The sequence below is a fragment of the Chionomys nivalis genome, chromosome 2, assembly GCF_950005125.1.
Source record: "Chionomys nivalis chromosome 2, mChiNiv1.1, whole genome shotgun sequence".
NCBI classification, from domain to species: domain Eukaryota; kingdom Metazoa; phylum Chordata; class Mammalia; order Rodentia; family Cricetidae; genus Chionomys; species Chionomys nivalis.
This window is the reverse complement of record NC_080087.1, coordinates 106,729,984-106,747,644: the sequence shown is the minus strand read 5'-3', so window position 1 is coordinate 106,747,644 and position 17,661 is coordinate 106,729,984. Positions and strand designations below refer to the sequence as shown.

At 43.7% G+C, this 17,661-nt stretch overlaps 1 protein-coding gene across 1 annotated transcript in view; it reads right to left on the bottom strand.

Annotated features, from left to right (window-relative positions):
- Positions 1-10,253: 10,253 nt before the first annotated feature.
- Iqca1 (IQ motif containing with AAA domain 1) overlaps positions 10,254-17,661 on the bottom strand; it is a 122,062-nt gene continuing 114,654 nt past the window's right edge. Inside the window, exon 19 of the mRNA XM_057761984.1 lies at positions 10,254-10,805. Coding sequence (XP_057617967.1) covers positions 10,683-10,805 — 123 coding nt within the window. The 3' untranslated portion in view covers positions 10,254-10,682. The remainder of the gene's footprint in view (positions 10,806-17,661) is intronic.

Sequence of the window (17,661 nt, the reverse complement as noted above, 5' to 3'; positions counted from 1 at the left end):
ATTGTTGAATCTATTGTTCCCGTTGGTCTCCTTTCTGGTTCTCATGGCCAGGGAGAGCATGTGCTAATACCAGGCTCTTTAAGCTGATGTCAGCTGCCCTGCATCTACTCTACATCCTGAGATCAGACTCAGCCCTCACTCAGTGTGCTCCCTCTCCTTAGATCCTGGAGTCTGAGAGTCATTGTTGCCAAGGGAGTGGCCACAGGTAAGTAGACAGTGGGCTCAAGGACAAGGTAGGGCAGAGAGTGAAAGGGACAGGTGCGGACAGCTGGATTATGGATTTGGTGGCTGGGCAGGGCAGTGTGTGAAGCTGTAGTAACCTCTGATCTTTGTGGTGAGCTCATGGTTGGCCGTGGGTGTCACAGACACATGGGTGTGTGCCTATCTCTAATCCAGGCCATCAGGGCAGCATCTAGGAATGAAGGCAGATGGCAGGTCCAGGAGACTGAGCTGTGTAGCCTTCTGTCCCTCTGTGTTTCTATTCTACAAATATTCCGAGGCCGCCCTCTCCTCTTTAGCCATTGGTTAGTGAGTGTGTGTTCCTTCAACATCTTTTCAATATCAATCGATTTATTAAAACTTAAAAATTCCATCATTTAATAGACTATCCACTTAAAAACAATCTAAAAGAGTGTAGATGTGTTTCCCTGGGATAGGCTGAGAGAAGACGCTAGTACAAAAAATAAAATTAAATTAGACTATAGGGCTAAAACACTACAATCCTCCTTTCTGCATTGACTAAATTAATGATTCTGTCCTTGCCCAAGCTCCACACATCATGGTGGACCCAGTCACCGTTTCTCCATTTATCTCTATTATCTCATTTCTCCTAAGCAGTACTTGATATCATATATCATAGACATTTAATTCTAATTGCAAATATAGCATAAACTAAATAGAAAAGGCCTATCAAAATTAGTAAAAATGACGAAGAAAATAGGCACTTCTCGAAGCCCACTATTTATAGATGACAACAGTTTTCTGATTCTGTTTGCACATGTTCCTGTTGGAACCTCAAATGCCATATAGTGAGTGTTTTTTACACAACTGTTTTTAGTTTAATCTTGGTAACTCTTAAGTGAAAGACTTCAGAGGAAAACGTACAGTCTGAGTTAATATATTGAAAAGAAGAAAGACTGAACATTCAAAGAGTTTTCTTTGTTCCGAGAAAACTAGAGAGACTGAATTAAGTCAGAAAAAGAGTAGAGAGAAAGAAATGAAAAAGACTGGAAATCAATAAGAAAATAAATTATAATAGATACAGCCATTAAATCAAAAAATTGACCCTTTGAAATTTTTTTCTTTGTGTTTTAGAAAAATAAAGACCATAAAGACCCTCTGAAGCCAGTGAAGGAAAAAGAGAAGTCAGAAGTAGCTAATGCCAGGAATGAAATGCAGAGTGAGGTCCTAGACATTGACTGAGTCTTGAACATGTTAGAACTGAGAAAAGAGCACTGTGACAGCTTTATGCTAAAATCTTAAAGGCTAGGTGAAATAGACACATTTCTTAAAATTACAACTCCCCAAAGCTGACACTAGAAGAAATAGAAAATCTAAAGTCTTATCACACATTAAGAAATGAACCCCAAGTTGGGCTGTGGTGGCACATGCCTTTAATCCCAGCACTCATGAGGCAGATGCATGTGGATCTCTGTGAGTTTGAGGCCAACCTGGTCTACAGAGAGAGTTCCAGGATGGGGAAAGCTACACAGAGAAATCCTGTCTGGAAAAACAAAACAAAGCAAAACAACAACAACAACAACAATATAAAGCAAGCCATTTGCAAAGGTTCTGTCCAACTGTATCATCCCACTTATGTAGCAATCTGCATATACAACATTTGGAAACAGAGGGCAGGTCTGTGGTTACCAGGGGCTGGAGGAAGAGTCCTAGGAAGGAAGAAGACATGGCGATAACAGGGCAACGTGTTAGCGTATCTTCTGGTTTTAGAATTGCTCTGTGTTTTCACAGTAGCCAGAGATACCCAAATATACGCAGATGGCAAAATTCCATGAGACTTGACACAAGTCTGAGTATAATTATACTGGGAAAGTCTGAGTAGAATCAATATGTTTTAATGACATACTAGTTATACCTATGGTTACTATTGAAGGAGAGTCAAAGTGTACAAGAGATCTTTGTGTTATTTCTCATAAGAAGGTAAATAAGTAATTACTTCAGTGAAAACTCAATTAAAATCATTTAGTTAAATCCAACATGATAACAAAATGGAAGAGAAAGATGATTTTCTCAATAGATGTAAAAGCACTTGATGTACTGTTATAACCACAGATGGTCAAAAAAAATTCTTACTGTGGCAAGTTTCGTCATGAGGTCTTGTTATTTTTTCACCCCCTTTTCCTGTTGTGTATGTGTGTGTATGTGTATGTATGTATGTATGTATGTATGTATGTATGTATGTATGTCATACACATATCTTGGTGTGGGTGTGGAAGCCTGAGACTGAGAGTGGCATTTGGTGATATTTTTGTTTGTGATCTAACAAATAAAGCTTGCCTGAAGATCAGAGTGTGGAGTTAGCCACACTAGTTAGCCATAGAGGTCAGGCAGTGGTGGCATACACCTTCAATCCCAGCACTTGGGAGACAGAGGCAGACAGATCTCTGTGAGTTCAAGGCCACTTTGGGCTACACGAGATTGATCTAGTTTCAAAGAAAAACAGAGCCAGGTGGTAATGGCTTACACTTCTAATCCCAGTACTTGGGAGTCCCATGCCTTTAATCCCAGCACTGAGAAGGTAGAGACAGGAAGGGATATGGCTAGGCAGAGAGAGGAATATAAGGCGGGCGGAGACAGGTGCTCAAGGCATTTCATCGGAGGCTTCACAGACAGGATCTTTGACCCCTTGGTTCTAAGAATTTCATAGAGGTAAGATCTAGTGGCTGGCTGCTCTCATTCCCTAATATCTGACTCTGGGTTTTTATTATTAACACAATTAGAAATTGCGCTACATTGGGAACCATCTTTGATCTCTCTCCACATTATTTACAGAGGCAGGGCTGCTCAGACGAACTCAGAGCTTAATGATATGGCCAGGCTAGTTGGGTAGCGCGCTCTCTCTCTCTCTCTCTCTCTGGGTGTGTGTGTATATCTGTGTGTCTGTGTGTTTATGTGTGGTGGGGGCAAAGTGGGTGGGTAGGTGGGAAGGATCCTTGTCCCCACCTTCTGAGTGCTAGGATAAGATGCAGGCTGCTCTACACGGGCTTTGGAGATACAAACTTAGGTTCTCACACTTGGACAGCAAGCGTGTTACCTGCTGCGGCATCTCCCTAGCCCCCAAATAGGTTTAAAGTGATGAAGTATATTTTCATAAAACTTATATGGACTTTGGTACTGAATAGAAATGTGCTGGATGTTCTTTCAATAAAAATTTGAGATTAATATTGTCTGTTGTTACTTCTATTCAACATTGTAATGAAAGGCCCAGTCCAGTGCAATGAAGCAAGAAAAAGTAATAAAAGCAATGATAGTTGTAAATAGATCAAATTTATTATTCAAAGAGGCTGTGATTACGGACATAGAAAATTGCAGGTAATACTTAAAATTTGATTGCAAGTTAACACATTTCTAGATATAAAATTAATATAAAAACGCAGTCTTGGTTCTATATATCAGTAATGAATTGGTATTAAAGTCTCAAAACTAATGTAAAAATATATAGCTAAAAGTACCTATTAGGAAGGTTGTGTAAGGTCTGCAGAGACACTGCTAAATGCACATCCACTGCAGTTCATAATGCCCAGATATGAAATCAGCATAATTACCCATTCACAGACGGAGAGATAAAGAGAATGTTGTGTACACACAGGTGTGTATGCACAATGGAATTTCATTAAAGTGTAAAGGATAAAATTAGGTTATTTTCAGGAAAATAGATGGGACCGTAAACATGTTAAAACAAATAGACCAGACTCAGAAAGACAAATCTCATGCACTTTCTTTTATATACACACCCAGGGCTATTTTTAGGGAGATGGGGGGATACTAGGAAGGGCACAGAAGAGGAGAAAGTGGGAGTGAGTGAGGAAATCTCATTCACGGAGAGAATGATGCAGTGGAACCCATCTTTGCGCACTAAAAGTTAATTAAAATGGGTGAGATTTCTATGCCTGAAGAACAAAGCATCATGAGGAAATTTAAAAGTCTAAGCTTCATGCTGGGAAACACACCTTTCGTGGGCTGGAAAATTCAATAGTGCAGAGATGTCAGATCGCCTCAAATTAATATGTAGATTTGCTATAATGCACATTAAATAGCAGGTGTTTCAGTAGAACTAGACAAATCGACTCTAATTTGTTAAGAAATGCAAATGGTCAAACCTCTCTATGACGCTTTTGGAGAGAAACAAGGTAGGAAGGACCCCTCTCTGGACATAAAGAATGTATCAGCTCCTGTGATGGTGGGAGACATTGGCAGAATGAGACTCTTACGCGGTTGGTTGGAATGGGGTGTTCCTAATCCAGATGTTGCATCTATGAACACTTATGTTAGTTATTTATTGTTATTTTTGAATACTTGTGTTTGCAGAGGTCCAGGCAAAGGGGTCTTTTAAAATGAATGGTCCTGGACCATTGGGTCAGTTGTACATTCATACAGGTAAAAAAATAATACTGAAGCCGTTAGCAAAAGTCAACTCTAGGTGAACTGATTGACACGAATCTGCTATGTAAAAAACTAGACTTCTAAGAGCAAGGGGAGCCTCATAGTCTTGAAGCGGCCGAAGAGTTTACTCACGGCCACAGTGAACCCTGTGTCCACGTGGGGAAACTGATCAGCAAAGTGATATTAACATTAAGAACTTGTGTTCAGCCAGGCGGTGGTGGTGCACACTTTTAATCTCAGCATTCTGGAGGCAGAGATAGAGGCAGACAGATCTCTGTGAGTTCAAGGCCAGCCTGGTCTGCAGAGCAAGTTCCAGGACAGCCAGAATTACACAGAGAAACTCTGTCTTGAGAAGCTAAACACTACGACAACAACAAAAGAATTTGTGTTCAGCAAGAGACCATTTTGACAGTTGGAAGGGAACTAATGAATAGGAGACTGTATTTGTGGCTTATGTACATGCAAAAGCTTCCTCCTAGGAAGCTACAAACTCCAAGAAGCCTAAAGTTGTTAAGAAAGAGATGAACCAGCGGCAAGGGGCCGTTCTCCTTCCCAGGCGTGTTATCTCAGCCTAGGGAGAGCTATGTCACCCAGAAGTCACCAGAGGAAGGACATTCAAACTCCCCTGTGATACTGGTTCCCACTCCAAGGCAGGGACAATGAAAGCATCTGGCCATGCTAAGTATGGGGATGATGCGGAACTGAGAGTCTGTCTGTGCTCATGGGGAAAATGCAAAGCCATGGCAATAAGCCACAGCGCTGCTGGCCACTTTGGGGGATGCTATGCCAGGAGAATAGCAGCCCTTCTATGCATGTGTACATGGAGAGGTTCTCATCTATGCATGTATACACGGAGAGGTTCTCATCTACGCATGTGTACACGGAGAGGTTCTCATCTACGCATGTGTACACGGAGAGGTTCTCATCTACGCATGTGTACACGGAGAGGTTCTCACACAAGCGACCACAGTAACATCACACCCAGGGCCCTCAAATTAAGGGCAGAGACAGATTCTCCTTAGTTGTGAAATAAAACCTCTAAACGCAGTGTCTACACAGCAACCCAGTTCCATGATGACAGGGGATAAATGCTGCCACAGAAAGCAGAAGAGACTCAGGTACAATGCGGATAAGAGGAAACCTGGCCGAGGAGTGCATGTGCTTACATCTATGTGAAGTTCAAAACCAGGTGAGACCCGTCTGGTCTGCCCTCTCAGGAAGGGATAGACAGCGTCGGAAGGAGCCGATCTGCCTGGTTCACAGGGAAGTACTTTTCTGTATTGGTCACCATTCAATAAACACAAGAGCAGTTACTCCTCTAAGGTATTTGCATTTTGGTTAAAGATTATGGGAAAGTTTCTCTTTCAAAAGAATAATGACATTTCAGGCAGATGAGGGAATGGTATTAATCAGATTGTCAAGGAACTGTCATCTCTCATTAACCTATTATCAATCATCGATCTATCTCTCACCTATCTATCTGTCATCTGTCTATTTATCTATCATGTATGTATGTATGTATGTATGTATGTATGTATGTATCTATCTATCTATCTATCTATCATTATCTACTTACAATCAAATATAAACCAACCAACTAATCAAAAATCTAGTATCATATAAGTACCTATGGAGTTTATTGGTAACAGTAGAGTTATGTACATTAATTTGTATACTGTTTATCCAGTGTTGAAGGCATGCTCGTCCTACCTCTGGAGACATACCAACAACATGGTCATAATCTTTCTTTTCTGATTCTCTCCTTCCAGCACAGCTCGGAGAGCACAGAGACCAGATCCTTGGACTTCATGTCCAGAGGCTGCAAAGACTGAGAAAACATGGGCTTATGTAACAGAGATGGTGGGTGGGGCATGACATGCAAGCTGGTAGGTTTTGAGTTAGAAGCCAGCAGAATCCTGGTGGAGGCAGAGGCAGCCCATCTTTCCCAGTAGCCTCCTGGGGCACAGGCACAGCCTAGCCCAGGTGGCTTTGTGGATAGCTAAACAATACCTCTGCTGTCTGGGATAAAGGCAACCTCAGCCTAGAGTGGGTTCTGGCTCTAACACTAAAGTTCAGGCTTATATAAGACAGGATACTCAGAGAACGATGTGCCCTGTGGGAGTGGACGCTCAATTCTCCAGCTCTTCTTGTCCTTCCAGAATGTTGTGTCTTGGCCTTTCAAATGGAAACCCAGGCATGCTGGTCTGTCTTCTGGCTGTACAACACCACTACTCATCTCCAGAGTGGCCCAAGGTCCTGTAGATAGCTTGTCCTCAGAATGACAGGAACTCAGGGCTGAAGGAGCTGTCTGGAATCTCCCTAGGTCTTTCATGAACGAAGCAGGAAACAAGGCCCCAGGCCATTCAAAGCTCCACCTCTGCCTACAGCTGGCGTGTCAGACTTGGTATCTTAGAACTTAACCCCCCCACCCCCAGGCTTCTTTGGTCCTATGCCTAGTGGAGACACCCTCACAACGTGGCCCCTATCCATAGCGATCTCCTGGGGAGCAGCTGTAGGACCAGCTTGTGAATGAGGTCCAGCTGGGAGCTGTGGTTCCTGCATCAGCCCTTCCTGCTGCAGCTGGGGTGTCCTTTAACTCCCACGAGGAGCAGCAGGAAGAGGATGTTTACACAGAGCGTAGTGGGTAAACAGTCAACGTCATCTGAGCACCTGCCTGAGTGTCTTCCGCATTTGCTGCGCTGGTTTGGTCCCTGCCGTAGCTCCCGGATGTGTCCTGAAGACCCAGGGTTGTGCAGGCCAGGGCACCTGCTATCGACCCTCTGAGGAAGTGGGGGACTCAGGGCTGAGTGTGTGCATGGGTGTAAACCTGTGCATACGTGAGTGTATATGGTTGTACGTCTAATCTGTTTCTATGCATGAATGTTTTCATATGCATCTCTGTGCACATCTGTAGTGGTAGTATGTTTACATGTATGAGCATTCTGTGTACATGTGTGTACCTGGGTATGTGTGTGTATTTGGCATAGTTTGTATGTGTGCATGTGAGTTTATGAATGTCACATGTGGTTATGCATGTAATCTGCATACAAGCATGCAAAAAAAGTGTTTGGTCTTCTCTTTGTGCCTGTATGTATGGGTGTGTTTGTATGTGTGTGACTGTACTGGTCTAAGTTGGACTCAGCCCTGTCCCACTTGGCCCAGAGTAGAGGACCATGAACCTCCTCATAGGCTACTGTCTAGTCTAACTTCCTGTCAGGCTGGGACTTGAGAAGAGGAGGGGACAAGGCTCTAGAGACGAGGGCTGCATCCCTGCATCCCATGGGTTTCCTAGGTGACACAAAGCTATGGATTCAGGAGAGCTTGACTCACACACCTCATCAGGCTCCGACAACTGATGATTCCCGAGGGCTGAAGCTAGTGGCAGGGAACGTGACCTCTCACACCAGCTCCCAGGGTGGTCCAGAGTTTGTCTGTACCCTCATCCACACGGCGTTTTATGAAACATTCGTGGCCACTGAACCACCCAGAAACTTTTTGAGCATCACCTAGAAGGTGATGACCCATGGAAAGATCTAGAAGCTAACTGAGCTGCAACTGAGCCTCTACGGAAACAGAATTGCTAAGGGACCTATGTTAGCAAGTGAAAACCCCTGAGGGGGAAAAAACCTTTTGAATTAGCATTGTCTTTCATTGGAGGACAATGCATATGTATTTTCCCAAGCATCTATTACTCCAATGACAATGCCGTTATTTGGTTTGTTCAACTGAGCATAATTTACATTGCAATATATTGTGCAGATATGCCTATTTGGACAACAAGAGAAAATAAAGGCATAGATGAGTATCTTCTTTGATCACTCAAAAAAAGAAAACCCCTGAGAAGAGTTGTTTCAGGTCCCCTGCAGGCCTTGGCTCAGGGTCAGCAGGGTTTTCCAAATCTTGCTCAGACAGGTGGCAGCTGGTTCCAGATCCTTCTGTTTTCACTAACATCGTCCCTGCCTCCTTCACAATAAACTCGTAGGGTTTCAGGGACATCGGGAGCTACCTTCCTCAGTGGCTTAGGTACCACAGTGATGACAAATAGCACGGTTGGGGTACAGCTACCCTGTGATCACCTGCCACGGGGCTTGCCTCGGCCACGCACGCCGACAGGTGCAAAGGAAAAGCCTCAAGACCAGACCCTTCTGTATTAGATTTCCGAGCAGAGGGCTTGTCAAAGGACTGATGTTCTCTGGGGCACTTTGTGAGGAATGCTGAGATGCCAGGCAATGGTTTGGGAACTGGGATCTATCTCTTCACAAGTGCAGGCTGGGTGCGGAACCACCAGAGAACTCTAATTCCACGCTAGTCAGATGCCACGCCATAGAATGCTCCCTTAATGAGGGTTAATGACATTAATTACTGCCCCCTCCACTTAGGAGCATGCTCACGAGGAGCTAATTGCCACATAACGGCCCAGGCAGAACTGAGGCCACGGCAGAACTGCAGAGGAGAGCATCCCCTCTTCTCACGCACCCCTCCACCCTACCCTGCACAGGCTAGGTTTTAAGTGTGATTTCAGGCAAGCTCATCAAGTTTGACAGTTGCAGCTGCTTTGTGGAGTAGGGCGACAGGACTCCTACGTGCCCTTAACTCTTGTTAAGGGGCATGGCCCGGAATCCGAAGAATGCATCAATGACTGTGCCCAGAGTTTCTCTTCCAGGAATTTCTCTGGGACAACTGTGCTTTCGGGCGTGCACAGAGCATGTCTGAGACTTGCGGGTCAGCAAGGGTCTCTGTGTCTCCTTGTTTGTGCTGCACGGCACTGCGTACAGATGCAGGCCAGGACATGTCATAACTAGTCTTCTGTGAGCCGTGGGCCATGCTGCTGGGTCCTGGAGAACTTGGATATCCGGCCTGGCCTGTTACTGGGAGATGTGGCGACTCTGCTGTGTCCAAAACTGTTAGATGAGGTATCCTTAGCACCAAAATGACATCACCCCATCTCAGACATGACTCCTCTCTGTAACTAAGCCTTCAACGTTCTTTTAATGTGTCTCCCACCAAATAGCCTGCTATACTCTGACAAAGTATAAATTTCTGTGTTGGACCCCTTAATGCATCAATCCTCAAATATTTTTATTTATCTCTTTAAAGTGCCCCATTTGGGTTTTATTTTATTTTCACTTACTGTTTTTATTTTTAAATAAGGATTTATTATTTTTAATTATGTGTATGCATGTGCTCCTGTGTAGGTATATATACATTAGCATGGGTGCCCTCAGAGGCCAGAGAAGGTGTTGGATTCCCTGGGGTTGGGGTTCCCTGAAGTTGGAGTTACAGACAGTTGTGAGCTTTGCGATATGGATGCTGGGAACCTAACCCAGGGCTTCTACAAACGCAACACACTCTCTTAACCATCTTTTCATTACCTACCCCATTTTTATGTTGTAGTTTCTGCCTAGTCTTTGGCCTGCAGAGGTCAGATGGCTTCTAGGAGCCAGCTGTCTCAGTGCTGTGGTCCAAACATCAGAGGGGGCCGCCGTACTTCCTGAGCCTCATCTACACGCTGCAGACTCCACAGTGAAGACCTGGCTCAGCTCCGACAATCCAATTACTGAGTCAGTTCAAGGGCAACAACTTTATTTCATTATGTGATATTTATTACTACAGCAAATAATTAATTTATTAAAATATGTGCAATAAAATATACAGTACATATGGGTTAATAAACAGCTAGTATCGACAACACAATGACGGTGCTCTCGTCACAGGAGAGACCTCTGAAACGTTGTAATCTTGGAGCTAATACTGACAGGTGTGTGTGCTGGGGAGAGTGCCGGTCACGTGGAAAGCAAACTTAAATTATAGACAGACTTCGCAGGAGTTAAGGGACAGTGGCAAGCAGTAGAAGTGGCTGTAAAGGACATCTTCCTTAGTGTCCAGACTCCTAAAGGGTGGCTGAACAAGCACAGTGGTTAGCGGGCAGAGGCTGGGAATAACTGCTTGCATCTTAGCTTCTCCTTGGGCATCCCTGGGTGGGCAGGGGTGAGCCTCTCCCCAATGAGCTGGGGCCGTCACCATCTCAAAGACGCTCAGGGTGGCTCCTGAGGAAGAAACTACTTCTTCTTTTTCCCCTTTTTCCCTTTCTTCTTGCCTTTATCCTTCTCCTTGTCTTTGTTGCCGCCGATCGTTAATGACAAGATTCGCTTCTTCCCGAGAGGGGTTTTGGCATACCAGTTCTGAAATGAGAAGATGTTGCGGAAATGATTGGATGTGAAAATACAGAGATAATCCTGGCGGTAAAGATGTATCGGCTAAGAAGGGGACAGTAAGTGGCCGTTAGGCACTGGGCATTTGACATGCGTTCAGTACAAACGTCTCGTTGAATTTCTAGCTTGTGTTTCTGTGACTTGAAACTTCTCAGGTAGTTAGTTGTGCTAGAGAACCACATAGCAACCTCCACACACAGTCCTGCCTAATTAAGACTGCCCCGAGGATGCGGCTTTCCTGGTAATGCAGTCATTACCTCACATGTGGTCAGCTATTAGTAGCTCAATTGGTAGACATGTAAGACCACAGGGGGCCACTCAGCATCCTCTGAGGGAGATGTGGAAAACATGGCACTGATAATATTTTATTTACAACCCGAGAAACCTTTCAATGTACAACCTTACAGATAATCTCAGAAAATGATTATACTGGATGCTATTTATCCATTTTCTTACAATTCAGTTAAAAAAAAGATTTCTTTCTCCCTCCTTTGCTTCCTCTCTCTCTTGTGTGTGTGTGTTTGCTTGTGTGTGTGCCCACATGTGTGCAGGTACCTGCAGAAGCCAGAAGAGGGCACTAGATCCCCTGGAGCTGGAACAATAGCAGTTGTACATCACCTGATGTGGATTCCGGGAACCGAACTAGGGTCTTCTAGAAGAGCAGTAAGCACTCTCCTGAATGCAATGCTTCTCTCTCTAGCCCAGTTTACAGCCCCTTGACATATGTGAGAGGACTTCCTTAGGAACAGCACATAAAAAGTGAAAATTCCTTCTGTTTACATGACACGGATCCACTTGCTGTTGCTCTTGGTGAGTGGGAGACTGTTTCAGTCATCTGTCTCAAATTTGTTTTCTCCTGTCACTTAGATGCTAGTTTAGCTGGATATAAATATTAGTTAGATGATCATTTTCCCTCAACACTCTGAACATATAAGTTACTGTTTTCTGGCATCTTCTGCTGTCAAAGAGATGTTTGATTGCACATGTTGTTTCTTTGGGGACAATCTAGCTTTTAAGTGGAGTTTGTTATCTTTTCTTAGACTTCTAAGAATTGATAAAATGCATTCATTCCATTTGCCTGGCTGTCTTCCTGGAGTTTATTTTTTTATTTTTATTTTTTTATTAATTAATTTATTTAATTATTAAAGATTTCTGCCTCTTCCCCGCCACCACCTCCCATTCCCTCCCCCTCCCCCAATCAAGTCTTCCTTCCTCCTCAGCCCAAAGAGCAAGCAGGTTTCTCTGCCCTGTGGGAGGTCCAAGGAGCACCCACCTCCATCCTGGAGTTTATTTTTAATATGATACCTCATGCTTTTAATTTGGGAAAATTCTCTGCCAGTCTCACTTTAGACTTGTGTTCTTTTTTTCTGAGAATTCTCGTAATTGAAGGCCAATTCCTTTGGACGTGTAACTATAAAGTTAGTTTTATAACTTTACGTGTTTTGCTCGTCTGTGATTCTCTGTAGGGGAACTCCCCAGGACCACTTTCCAGTTCTGTGATTCGCTCTTTGACCTTACCTAGTCTGGAGTTCATACTTGCCTTAGTTTTTGCCATTTAATTAACTAGTGTATTTTTTCGTGTATAAGCTTTGTTTTGTAGTTTTAAAAGATAATGATCTCCTATTATTTAATTTTTTGTTTTAAAAGTGCATTTCTATGGAAGTCATATTTTTCCTTATTTTCTTGAACATGTAATTATATGTATTCAAGCCATTTTGTCATATCCTTCTTTTTAAACTTTTTAATGCTTTTTTGAGATTGTAATATAATTATGTCATTTATCTCTTTCCTTTGCTATCTCCAAGCCTTTATACTATATACACCTCTCCTTGCTCTTTTTCAAAGTCATTGCCTCTTTTCTCATTAACTGTTGTTACATGAACACTATATTTTCTGCAATGTTTTCCTCTTCTAATTTTTACATTTATTTTAACGGTCTGTGGTTCCCTGACCATCTGCAGGCTAGGTTTAGTGTCTATGTCTAACCAACAAACAGCATATTCATTGAATGTTTACTTTAATGTCTGTTAAATTTTTTTCAGTATCAGATATTCTGTTTGGTTCTTTTTCTCTAGTGTATGTGTTGTCCCCTTGTAATGTTTCTGGCTTTTTGTAATTTGATCACACTTAATATGTATTGTCCCTCAGAATGTTCTGTAAGTTCAGTACTGGTATGCCATGTCATTTCCTTCTGGGTAAGAGTGCTTTTTATTATGAACTTGTTTTCATCAGGAGTCATGTTTCTTGTAGGAATCAGATGTCCCTTGACTTGGATGCACTTCTACATAGGGTGGTTTTTCTCCTTGCTTTTCATAATGCTTTCAGGGGTTTTAATGGTCATACAATTATGACCATTAAATACAAATATTTTTAAAACATGTTAGCACTTTTAAGTTGAGATTCTGGTGCCCTGGAGTAGTGCTGATATGAATCGTTCATGGACAATGTGCAGGCGAGGTGTTTAGTATCATATAGAACATTTTTTTTTTTTTTTTTTTATTGAACAATCCATGATTGTGGCCCGAAAGCATCCCAATTCTATGCAGGGCCCATTTTGCCATTATCTGGGACCAAGGTTCCCACATATGTGTACCTTCTGCTCCCAGAACTCAGCTAAATGCTTTATCCCAGAGGCTAGTACCTGTTTGAGAGTTCCCTAAAGACCCTTTCCTCCTTGTCTTAGCCTTGGCCCCATTTTTAGAACTTTAGGCCTGAGTTCTTTCTTCTTTGGTTTAGAGTCCTGCTAAGGAACTTGATCTTGTAGTAAGTCATGAATCATAGCTCTGCTGCTCTCAGTTGAGTGACTGTACAGTTACCTGTTTCTTGTATTGCTTTCCTTTCTTCTCTGGTGTTTTGGCAAATTACTCAAATCTGTATTCAAAACCAGCACATTTAGGACTTTACAGTCCTGGAAATGGTCTTACCGACCTAGGTCAAGGCATCAGTAAGACTGTGCACCTCTTGTTCTCTTGCCTTCTGCAGCTTCTGCTCTTCCCCACACCCCTGCTCTTCTGTCTGTCCCCGTCCATCCACAGGCTAGTGACACAGTGAGTATCCCTCCAACTGCCCCGTCTCTCTCCCGACCTCCTCTACTCTCAGGATTTCACTGAACTCACTGGAACAGGCCAGGCTGGTCTGAGGATCTTAGGGTCAGCCAACAGCAAACTTATTCTTCCTTTGCCGTGCAAGTTCTGTGTACCAAGCTCTGCGTACCCACTGTGGTGGTTTGAAGGAAAATGGCCCCCAAAGGGAGTGGCACTATAAGGAGGTGTGACTTTGTTGAAGTAGGCGTGTCCTCGTTGGAGAACGTGAGCCACTGTGGGGGTGGGCTTTGAGGTCTCTATCACTCGAGCTTTGTGCAGCATAACATGCAGTCAACTTCCTGTTGCCTGCAAGATGTGGGACTCTCAGCTCCCTCTCCAGCACCATCTTTGCCTGCATGCCACCATCTTGCACCATGCTGACAATGAACTGTAAGCCATCCAGTTAAATGCTTTCCATTCTAAGAGTTGCTGTGGTCATGGTGTCTCTTCACTGCCATAGATGCCCTAACTTAGACGCTCACCACACTTCTTATAGCTCAGGCTTCTTTACCTATAAAATAAAAGGCTCAGAGGTCTAAATAATTATACCATCTATATCATTACACGCTTTCTCTACCACACCCAGGGAATAGGACAGAATGTTCTGGAGAAGCTGTGAGCTCAGTAGATACATTCTCAGAAGCACAGTCAGGGAAAACTTATGGGCCCGATTGTGCACCATGTCAGCACTGGTCATCACAGTATCCAGGAGTGTGATGATATCATCCCATCTGTTCCATAAATGTGTCACCAGCAAATCTATTGAACATCTACTTGGGGCTAGGCTAATGGTGGGAAAATGATGCTGTTTCTTTAGAAATAAACGGAATGACTAAACCCACCCAGGATGGAAGCAAGAGGCATATGCGTTTGTGCCCACAGTCACAGTCCTCAAACACACAGCACAGGCAAAACTCCTAGAGATCAATTTGCAAACTAAAAAACCAGCTTTAAGTTTTAATATGATCAACCACATTCCTCAAAACAAGGTGGAAGGCCAGTGTTTTAGAAAGGGGTAAAAATGAAGAATTTCAGAAAAGATTATATCACTGGGAGATGATGAATATCTGTTAACTAATATAGTTAGTCCATCAGAATGTTCAGCAGTTAACAGGACAGCATAAAAAACTCCAGTGCTCAACAAACTGGCTGCAGTTGGAGGTTTTCTCTTTCCCAGTTTTGCAAGAGCTGGGGTCCATAAAACATAGCAATAGGCCAAATCCTGTCTGTTGTCTGTCTTGAAAAGAGTGGTTTTTTTTTGTTTTTTTTGAGACAGGGTTTCTCTGTGGTTTTGGAGCCTGTCCTGGAACTAGCTCTTGTAGACCAGGCTGGTCTCGAACTCACAGAGATCCACCTGCCTCTGCCTCCCGAGTGTTGGGATTAAAGGTGTGTGCCACCACCGCCCGGCGCAAAGAGTGTTTTATGGGACACAGCCATCATCATCTGTGTACACACTGGGTAAGAGGCTTTTGCGTTAAGATTCACAGGTGGCCCAAGCAGCAACAGCAAAAACAGCAAGGCTGTCAAAGCCCCACGTTCTCTCTGGGTCTTTTCTTTTCCTTCCTTCCTTCCTTCCTTCCTTCCTTCCTTCCTTCCTTCCTTCCTTCCTTCCTTCCTTCCTTCCTTCCTTCCTTCCCTCCCTCCCTCCCTCCCTCCCTCCCTCCCTCCCTCCCTCTCTCTCTCTCTCTCTCTCTCCCTTCCTCCCTCCCTTTCTTTTCTTTCCCTTTTCTTTTTTTTTCTAGATGGCATTTCTCTGTGTAGCCCTGGCTGTCCTGGAACTCTGCAGATCAGGCTGGTCTCAGAATCAGAGATCTGCCTGTCCCTGCCTCCTAAGTACTGGGATTAAAGGTGTGTGCCACCATGCCCGACTCTCTCTCTGGATCTTTACAGAAAATGCTCCCCACCCTGGTGGTGACACTAGTTCCGGGGCATTATTAGTTTTTCTTTTATTTTTGTCTCTTTTAAAGAACACAGATTCTTTTTTTTAATTGAGCTATACATTTTCCCTACTCCTCTCCCTTCCTCCCCCTACCATCTCCCATGACCCCTACACTCTCAGTTTACTCAGGAGATCTTGTCTTTTTCTCCTTCCTATGTAGATCTACATATGTCTCTCTTAGGGTCCTCTTTGTTGTCTAGGTTGTCTGGGGTTGAGGAATTCTCCATCACTGCTGGTGGGAATGCAAATTGGTACAGCCCCTTTGGATATCAGTATGACAATTTCTCAGAAAATTAGGAAACAATCTACCTCAAGACCCAGCAATACCACTTTTGGATATATACCCAAAGAATGCTCAATCATACCACAAGGACATGTGCTCAGCTATGTTTATAGCAGCATTGTTTGTCATAATCAGAACCTGGAAACAACCTAAATGCCCCTTGACTGAAGAATGGATAAGGAAAATGTGGTACATTTGCACAATGGAGCACTACACAGCAGAAAAAAATAATGACATCTTGAAATTTGCAGGCATATGGATGGATCTAGAAAAAAGCATACTGAGTGAGGTAACCCAGACCCGGAAAGATAAATACAACATGTACTCACTCCTAAGTGGCTTCTCGACATAAAGCAAAGGGACATTATTTTTATGGTTTCTCACTTCCCACTGGAGCACTTGGGGACAAAGTAGGAAGGAAAAGCAGTTTAGGCTTGGTAGAAAAGTAATGCATTCTAGAGTGGAAATTTGAGCAGGCTCTTGGAGGTGAGACTCTTGAATGAAACTCTGAAGCCTCCTTTTGGTGACAGTGTGACACTGTGGTGATATTATTTGGCACAGGTAGTTTTCATCCCTTGATCTAGAACACACCTCTGTTCACACTGAGCTAAAGCAGTAGTTCTCAACCTATGGGTCTTGACCCCTTTGGGGGAATGAATGACCCCTTCACAGGGGTCTCCTAAGACCATCAGAAAACACAGACAACATTATGGTTCATAACAGTACCAAAATTATGAAGTAGCAATGAAATAATTATATGGCTTGGGATTATCACAACACGAGGAACTATATTAAAGGATCCAGCACTAGGAAGGTCGAAAGCCCCTGAGCTGAAGGAAAGAAAGCAGTCTTTGAGGAATGCCTGCCAGCCTAGGCACCGGGGCAAGGGCTCCTGACTGTGTCTTAGCCCCGCTATGTGAATGGAGAGAGTATGGTCCTTGGGTAGCTTTGTTCCTCACAGAAAGAAGGATGTGGGATGAAAGCTCTCTAGGTCCCCTCTGGATCTAAAACCTCCCACAAATGCACTAGAATGTTCCCAAACACTAGCAAATTGAACTTTTAGGAGCTGACTCATGTTTCATATTGTATATATATATAGGAGACTGAGAAAGGAGGGAGCCTGTGAGGGCAGGGGCCAGATAGCTTCAGCTTGATATTTCAAGAGTAGTTTTCCCTATCCCAAACTTGTTCCATAATATGAAATGTGAAGTGGAAACAGAATAAAGGATGAGAGACGGGGAGGGGGTGGGGTGTGGGGGGGTGGGGTGGGAAAAGGGAGGGGAGAGAGAGAGAAAGAGGGAGGGAGGTAGAGAGAGAGTTTGAGATTTTGTTTGCGGCAGGCAGGGATGGAGATTGAACCCAGGGCCTTGTGCATTCTAGGCAAGTTCTGTGCCTCTGAGCTCAACCCCCACATTCTCAGCTCTGGAATTAGCAGCTTTGAATCCCGCAGTTTGCTGTTACTCTCCAAGGTCACAGACCACTGCCTCTCCGAGAGCCAGAAGACATGCGCTCTACCTTCCG